Raw genomic sequence first — 8,872 nt, forward strand, 5'->3', positions numbered from 1 at the left:
GAATGCTTCACATGTGTCCTCAAGGGCCACATAGCTGTGAGTGCAGCTGTTTTCCCGACTGGAACCAAAGGTAGGTGATTCCTTCAATCACATGGCAGAGGCTTTTTCTTGTTCAGGCATCAGACGTGTCTAAGTTTGGGTGGAAGAACATGTCCTTCCCTCGCTGTACCAGCCCCCAGCCTACTTCAGGCCCATCCTGGGCAAATGGGGGTGCTGCAGGGACTGAGCTGAGAGGACCTCCAGGGAGCCAGGCTTCGGACTGGGCCCAGGGTCAGGTGTGAACCTCCCTCCTGACCAGTTATGGTGTCGGGTGACCCATGTGGGTGGCTCCCAGGAGAGGGCAGCAGGGCATGAAGGCCTCAGGGCCCCAGTGGAAGTTGGCGCAGCCTCCTGTCTGCTCTTCAGTGCTGGGCCAGTGCCTCCTTTCAGGACCCTCATTGGGATTTATTTTACTGAGAACCTGACTTGAGACATATACCTTTCTGCATGAGGATGGGTGGGTGGGCCATTGCACGGGGAGTTGACAAGACCTGGGCCTTGCGTCTGCTTAGGCTGGGCCGGCACTCATCTCCCTGGGCACCACTTTCCTCATGCTTGCAGTCTGGTTAGAATCTCATCTTGTAATTCTGAAACTGTAGGGTCCTAGCGCTGCGAAGGGAACATCCATGTCATCTACTGCAGCCCTTACCTGCTACAGGTGACCATTCCTCACCAGCATCCTCCAGCTTCAGACTGAGCCCTGACTGGTGGGGGAGCTGCCCTCCTCAGGAGCTCTGTTAGAAAGTTCTTCTTTGTGTTGGGCTGAAACCTGAATCCTCCAGTAACTTTTACCCGCTGGTTTCTGTTTCACCTTCTGGAGCCAAACATAACAAATGTAATCTCCAAAGTGCTTTGCAAGTTGAAAAGTACTGTACAAAATCACCAGGTGGTTCTTAATATGTCTTTCAGGCCACCTTCTTGACTCCTTTGCCCGCTCAGCTTTATGGGATTCTGGCCTGGATTACCTGCACGGGACGGGACACGGTGTTGGGTCTTTTCTGAATGTTCATGAGGGTCCTTGTGGCATCAGTTATAAAACATTCTCTGATGAGCCCTTGGAGGCCGGCATGATTGTCACTGATGGTAGGTGTCCCTCACCTAGAGAGTGTGCATGGGTCCTCTGGCCTTTCTGAAAGCTCTTTGTTGTCTCTTATATTTTCATTATTATAAAGTAAATTGGAAATAATTTCCCCTTCCTGAATTAAAGAACAAACAACAACCCTTTTTTGATTATAAAAGTGATAAATATTCATTGTAGAAGTGAGACTATGGAACGGTATAAAGAAGAAAATGATAATCATTTGTAATCCAGACACACCCAGGGGAAACGTGACTTAATAATTTGCTATGTTAGCTTCTTGTCTTTTCATGTCGTTACCACATCTTTGTGAATGTATTTTACTGCCTGCATCATTGTGTCTTATGGATATGTCCCATCATTTATTTGGCGGATCCTCTGTTATTGTACTCCCTACCCTGCAGCCAGTTCTCAGGAACTTCTGAGCCTTTCTCTGTCTGGACCTCAACTGCCTATTAAAAGTGCCCCGTGGGAGGAGGCGTCTCTGGGCTCTTACACCCAGATTGAGTGGCCCTTCGTCTGTTTCTTGGGAAGCGCTGTCATCCCAGGAGTGCAGGCTTCTCTGTGCTTATCTTCATGGTGGGCTGCTTCTCATTTTAGGGTTTGGTTTGTTTTAGAGCCAGGGTATTATGAAGACGGGGCTTTTGGAATTCGCATTGAGAATGTTGTCCTGGTGGTGCCTGTGAAGACCAAGGTGAGTAATTAGGTTTTTGTTTTTAAAATTCCCTTATTCCTTAATGGGGGAGGATGAGGAGTTTCGTCCTTGGAACCAAGAGCATGTCATTCTGGGGCCAGAATGGAGCCTCCTTCCCCTGATAGTGGTGTCTCTCCTGGAATTCATTCTCCTCTGCAGAGCCAGAAGGAAAATCCTTAGTGAACTGGGACCCTGAACTGGACCTCATGGAGCCCCAGGCAGCCCCCTGCTTGCTGTTAGTTGGGGCTCCGAGTTTACTGGAGGCAGCTTCTTGTTGTCAAGCTGCCTCTGCTGTGGGGGAGGGGTGCTCGCTTAAAGGCCCCTTCCAGGCCTTTCCTGAAGCAGAATCTCCAGGGCTGGGGTTCCGGGAACTACTTTCAACAAATGCCCCAGATGACTTTTATCAGGTAAAGCTGAGGAGGCCCGAGTTACCCCCTGGGTCGGGCCCCGCAGGTGTGGTGCCCTCTGGAAGGCAGGTGTGCCACCGTCTCCCCATCACATTACCAAGAGGTCGCAGGCTCTAGGTGCTGGGCTTGACCTATAAGGGCCTGTTTGCTTCTCCTCCATGGGTGATTTTGGAAATGGAACCGTTGGAGGGAGGTGGCTTCCTAAGTCTTCAGGGAAGCTGACTGCAGGGGTCTGCTCTCTGCTTGCACACCGATGTCACTCTTCTTGAGGGTGGCCTCTCCCCTCACTCCCACAGGCCCCGCCAGGAACAGAGACCCAGCGTGCCCTGTGTGCCCCGGCCATTCCATGCCACGTGCGCTGGACTGACCTGTTACCTGTCACCTGATGGGCCTGGCTGGGTCAGGGCAGGCTGCATGGTTGATGTCAAGAAGAGGGATCTGCTGGGGAACTTAGGCCTTAGCAGAGGCCCGAGAACCAAAACCAGAGACCCCCCTGCTTGCAGACACCCTCTGTGCCTCTTCTCCATCACAGCAGGCAGGAGTCTTGTGGATGTGCTGCTGGGAGCCCCTCAGCACTCTTTGGCTTTTCCTGTTGGCACAGGCTGTTGTTTGCACAGAGGAGCAGCTCTTGGAAAGTGGCATCCGCTGTGTTCATCGTGTCTTCCGTGTCTATTAAAAATGGTGAACCAGCTAACCACGTCTCGATTCCTAGTTACACCCGGCTCTGAGGGACGGTCCTGTCTGGTGGGAGTGACCTCGTAGCGGGTCATTGTGGTAAAGAGGAGTAAAAGCTTCTGTTTTCTTCCTTCTCCCACAGTATAACTTCAGTAACCGGGGAAGCCTGACCTTTGATCCTCTAACTTTGGTTCCGATACAGACCAAAATGATAGATGTGGATTCTCTTACAGACAAAGAGGTAACGAGGAAGCCTTGGGGGAGGGCAGAAGCGTGTGGGGTGGAGAGCTGCCCTACGTTCTCCCCTCCGCTGTCGCTTTTAAGTTAGAGCCTAGGCCAGCTGAGTTGGAAAATCCTAGGTCTCCTGAGGACTGGAGGTGCTTTTCCTGTATTTTTGGGTCTCGAGGTAGATATAGCCCTGCTCTCCTCACTGTTGGGGATGGTAGGGCTTCACAGGTGGGAATGAATAGTGTGCTGTTGCTTTCCAGGAGGGCCAGAGCCATAGCTGCCCTGAGGCGTGTTTAGCAAACATGGGCATGTCTTCCCTGCATTTTTGTGGGTGGGTGGGGCCGTTGCACACGCCAGATTGTTTTCTTGTGTTGCGTGAAACGTTAAGGAACTGAGAAGCAAACGCTATTACCATATGCCTGAGTTTTGTCACAGGCAGGGAGAGAGGTTGTTGCTCTGGGCTTGAAACCCGTTACAGAGCAGACGCACAACAGTGCTCACCTGTCAGGCTGACAGAGGGTGACAGGTCTTGGAACCCCTGCAAATCCCAGCACGGGTCCCCAGGCTCATGAGGCCAGGTGAGGCGGCAGGCCCAGGAACCTGGAATAAGGCTTGAGGGATCAGGCAGGTGACCAGGGTCAGAGCAGGGACAAGGGTCAAAACAGGGTGGAAACGACACCACCCTGTCTGCTGTGAAGTGGTCAGGCCCAAGCCAGGAAGGCAGAAGCCAGAAGGACACAAGTTCCAGAGCAAGGCAGGCAGAAGTCCAGCAGAAGCCAAAGGCAGGACAAGCGTGGTGCATCACTCTAGGGATAAGAAGTTCTTGTTACCAGAGGCAGCCACTGGCCTCATCCCAGGGGCTTCTGAGGCAGAAACGTACCCTCAGTGGAGCCTGCGTGGGCCCTGTGCTTGGCACTAGAGGAAAGCACCTCTGAGGGCTGAGGAGCCCCCTTCTGCAGGGCCGTGGAACGGGCTCCTCCCAGCCAGAAGCTCCCTCTCTGCCCCATCCAGCTCACAGATGGGTGACAGGGGAAGGTCATCCACTTGCTGCTTCGATTGCCTCTGTGCTTGGGCACCTCATCTTGACCGCCAGTGCCTCGATTCAGCCAAATGTTCCCACTCACAGCACCCAAACAAGCCCTGCTGATGCTGGTTTATTCAGGCTGTAGATGGATACAGAACAGGCAGCAGCCTGTCGGCAGCACAGTGTCAGGTGTGTCTTTTCAGCGGGAAGAGTCTCTCCTGCGGCCCTGGGCCTTTTCTCTGGTCCCCACAGGGCTGGCTCAGGTGAGAGGGGATGACAGCACAGAAGTGAGCACGGCAGCCACCCTGCTTACAGCCCTCTGCCCAAGGAACCAGTCTCTTCTTGTGGCCCTCGAGCACAGCTTCCAGGGTCTTAGCAAGGGACCCTCTACTAAGTCGTCACTTTGCCCTCTTGGAAGCCCAAGGCTGTGGCATCTGCCAAGTGATTCCAGGTCACATAGGCCTTGCTGTCCACATGAAGTGTACCAGTCAGGAGACATTTCTCCCACGTGACCTTCCACTTTATCCAGGGAAATAGTGCATGAGGAAGGTTAAGCAAGGCTATTTTTCCTTGAGGGAGAGAGTCTTTTTAACCTGTGACTCCCCTGTGACATTGGACAGAGACCAGTGCTGTCTGCCTGGTCCAGTGTTCATTACTGTACCTTACATACCCCAATCACTGAACTATTCTTTTAGCCAGTTAGTTTTTATAGGACAGATAATATCTTCTTACCTTGGAGTCATTAGCAAGTTTCCACAAATTACAAGTAGAGGACAGTATTTAATATTCAGAGCAGAGTGTATTTATTATCTCTTTTAGCAAAAGTGTTCATTTCCCATTCTGTCTTAAAGCATAGTAATACCCCACAGCAAGATGCTGTCCATTGGGCTTTTAAAGTACCAGTCATTGCCCTTTACCGTCTCCCAATCTTAGCAGAAACTTTAGGGAGTTTTGGGGTTAGTGCTGCATTCCCATCGATTTGTCACCAGGTGGCAGCAGAGGACTTTGGTTGGACATGAATGTGTGCGCTGCAGGCTGCCAAGGCCTTTGTGACGTTGCTCCAGCCCCCTGCGGGTGCCCCAGCTTGCCCCAAACCACAAGGGTCTTGGGAGTGTCTCTGTGGCCCCAGGCTTGCTCCTGTCTGCACTGTTGAGCTGCTTTGGACGGCAGGCTGCCTTATAGCCCTGCCTGGCCTTGCTGCTGACATGCAGCCGTTTGCAGGCCTTGACCTCCAAAGGCTTTGGGCGCATCTAGACGGCCACTCTCACAAGACCCTCACCGGCTTGACTGATCCTAGTTTATTCAGCTTCGTAGGCGGATACGGGATAGGAAACTCAGCGCTTTGGTAGGACAGCCTCAGGTGTGTCTTCACAGCAGTTGAGGCAACCAGGGTGGGTGCAGGAGCTGTGAGACCCCTGCCCCCACTCTCTCGTCATGGCTTCCAGGGGTGCCGTCGAGGGGGACACCCGGTTACAAGTTACTCTGCATCCAGAGCCACGGCTTGCCGTCAGGCATTCGTGGTTCCCTCACAGTCACTCCAGTCCACATGCAGATGGTTCCAGGAGCATTTTCACCATCGGCCACGTGGCCTCGTCCCATCTATTTCCAGGGAGGTAGAACACAAGGAGGTTGCTTGTCCATGAGCAGGGAGAAAGGGTTTTGTGCTCCTTTACTCTCATCCTGTGATCTCAGCACATGGGGCCTCACTGCTCGCTGTGCAGCCTTTGGTGAAGGTGTGATGGTGAGACCACGTCTGTATTCCTTCCCTCTTGCAGTGCGACTGGCTCAACAACTACCACCTGACCTGCAGGGACGTGATCGGGAAAGAACTGCAAAAACAGGGCCGCCAGGAAGCCCTGGAGTGGCTCATCAGAGAGACGCAGCCCATCTCCAAACAGCATTAATACCTGTTTTTTCTTTTTTTTAAACGCTCTGGGGAAAGGAAGAAGCCTGGCCCACGCCTGACATCTCTTCCCTTTCTCTCCTTCCTCACCTTCCCGTTTTACTTTTAGACTCTGAGAAGAACTGAAAATCTTCTTATCCTCTTTGATATTTTCTTGCAAACACTCGATCTTTTATGAATTTTTAAAAAATTGTTGAGAATGAGCCAAGAATAAATTGCTGCCCCAGAAGGAGGATCGCTACAAAGCCAAAAGCCTGATCGGGGGGGATGCCCCGAGCAGCTGCAGGGAGTCCTCTGGCCAGCGATGGTGAAGCAGTGAGTGCTCTGCGACAGTCACGTTCCAGGTGCTAGTCCCTTGTTCATGATCTCCTTCATGCACACGAGACTGTATTTATGACCAGTGAATAAAATGTCAGAACGTGCTTCATTTCCGCCGTCTCTCTTCTTCCGGCACCATCCACCCTGTGTGTGGGGTGGGCTCACGTCCAGGGCACGTTTTCTAGGTGGAAGGACCCCTTTGAGGAGAGATTCCCTGGCCTCCCTGCATATTTTCTGACTTAATTTCAAGCCTCTTAAGTCTCTTCTCTAGAAAACCTAATACTTTGTTGAGTATTCTTATTATAAGTTTTTCTTTCCAGATTTTAAAATATGTCATTGATATTAAAAAAAACAAAAAATCATGTCAAAAGTGGCAGTCTACTGTGGTCTACCCTACAGTGGACGGTGCAGGCATCTTACTGTCTCACTACTTATAGACAGTGGTCTTTGGCAGGTGCCTGCTACTCCCTATCTGTCTTTCTCTGGACTTGCACACCGTGGGGCAGCCTGAAGGGCCGGCAGAGCTAATGCCTCTGAGGCCTCAGACCATGATGGTTGGGCATATGGGAAAACGGACTCCTCTTCCCTTGGCTGGGATGTCCGAGGCATGGTCTACACTGCCTCCTGGGGTTTCTCAGTGGGACTGAGCCCTCCTTGCCCACTGTGGGAACTTATTCAATAACACACCCTTTATTTTCTTCCTTCCCTTCTGTGTCTTACTTTCCCTTTCTCCCACCAGTGTTTCCTGGAGCCGTCTCCCATTAAACCACTTACATGCAAATCCTTGTCTTTGGGTCTACTTCTTTAGGAACCCAAGTCATACCCCATAGGTATAACCACTATTTGCTATGTATTTTTGCCAATTTCTTTCTTTGTATTTAGCATTCAGTAATATTTAGAAAAAGTATGTGTGCATGGATAAAAGAATATTTATGCACACATACACATCATATGCACATACATTGGGCCATTCTGTACATATGCAATTTCCTTTTTTTTTTTTTTTTTGCGGTACGTGGGGTACGCGGGCCTCTCACTATTGTGGCCTCTCCCATTGCGGAGCACCAGCTCCGGACACGCAGCTTCAGCAGCCATGGCTCACGGGCCCAGCCGCTCCGCGGCATGTGGGATCTTCCCGTACCGGGGCACGAACCTGTGTCCCCTGCATCGGCAGGCGGACTCTCAATCACTGCGCCACCAGGGAAGCCCTATTGATTGATTTTTAAATGTTAACCCAAACTTGCATTCCTGTGACACCTCCCACTTGGTCATAATTTTTTGGCTTTTTAAATATATTGCTGGATTCACTTTCTTAATTTTTAAAAAGTAATTTAAAAAAATCCATGTTCACAAGGGATGTCAGCCTGTAGTTGTCTTTTCTTATAATATCTTTGTTGTACACTGATTTTTATATGTTTATCATTTTTTTAAATGTAAGCATTCAAAGTTATAACTTTTCCTACAGACACTTTTTTATTTTATTATTTATTTAAATTGAGGTATAGTTGAGATACAATATTATATAAATTTCAGGTGTACAACATAGTGATTCACAATTTTTAAAGGTTGTATTCCATTTATAATTATTATAAAATACTGGCTGTATTTCCTGTGCTGTACATGGATATACTGCAGACACTTCTTTAATTGCATCATATGTATTTTGATAAGCTGTTTTAATTTCCATGAATTCAACATTTTTTCTCATTTCTTTTGTGATTTCTTCTTTGACACATAGGCTATTTAGAAATATGTTAATTTTTAAATATTTGGAGATCTTTAAGACATCATTTTGTTATTAATATAGGGGAAGCCCCCTACAAAATCTTATATATCATCTTAGAATGTTCGGAGGGGGCACAGAATTTTTACTGTTGTTTTGTTGGCTGCACTGACATTCTTAGGCCTTTCTTCAGTTTTTCCAAAGGGCAGTACTTCTCAGTGTTCAGTCTTTCTTTAAGGGGGAGCAGAAAGCTGAGTACATAGTTGGTTATCAAAAATCACTGTCTAGGGGCTTCCCTGGTGGCGCAGTGGTTGAGAGTCCGCCTGCCGATGCAGGGGACACGGGTTCGTGCCCCAGTCCGGGAAGATCCCACATGCCGCGGAGCGGCTGGCCCCGTGAGCCATGGCCGCTGAGCCTGCGCATCCGGAGCCTGTGCTCCGCAACGGTAGAGGCCACAACAGGGAGAGGCCCGCATACCGCAAAAAAAAAAAAAAAAAAAACTGTCTAAAAGATTCTTAATGTATTATTGAAGTAGTGTGGAGTAGTCAAAAAAAAAATTTGACTTCAAGTCAAGAAATTTGTTCGATATATAGTTTGCCACCCTTTTCCAAAACACTGTGCATCTTAATTCATAAAGAAAAGTGTGCTGGACTAGAAATTCAATGGGTTCTTTTCAGCCCTCAAAAATCTATAACTCTGATTAATCTATGTTGCTGTGGAGATCAACGTGGGAAACTAGACTTCTGAGTTTGCCAGTGGTATAGTATCAGTTAGCACAGTTCC

At 49.4% G+C, this 8,872-nt stretch overlaps 1 protein-coding gene across 2 annotated transcripts in view; it reads left to right on the forward strand.

The window, feature by feature from the left end:
• Window positions 1-6,049, forward strand: part of XPNPEP1 (X-prolyl aminopeptidase 1) — a 54,005-nt gene extending 47,956 nt beyond the window's left edge. For both annotated transcript variants that reach the window (XM_007446522.1, XM_007446521.1), the window contains 5 exons: window positions 1-70; window positions 949-1,122; window positions 1,735-1,811; window positions 3,036-3,134; window positions 5,921-6,049. In XM_007446522.1, coding sequence (XP_007446584.1) covers window positions 1-70; window positions 949-1,122; window positions 1,735-1,811; window positions 3,036-3,134; window positions 5,921-6,049 — 549 coding nt within the window. The remainder of the gene's footprint in view (window positions 71-948; window positions 1,123-1,734; window positions 1,812-3,035; window positions 3,135-5,920) is intronic.
• Window positions 6,050-8,872: the final 2,823 nt, after the last annotated feature.

This window comes from Lipotes vexillifer, unplaced genomic scaffold, assembly GCF_000442215.2.
Source record: "Lipotes vexillifer unplaced genomic scaffold, Lipotes_vexillifer_v1.1 scaffold1444, whole genome shotgun sequence".
NCBI classification, from domain to species: Eukaryota; Metazoa; Chordata; class Mammalia; order Artiodactyla; family Lipotidae; genus Lipotes; species Lipotes vexillifer.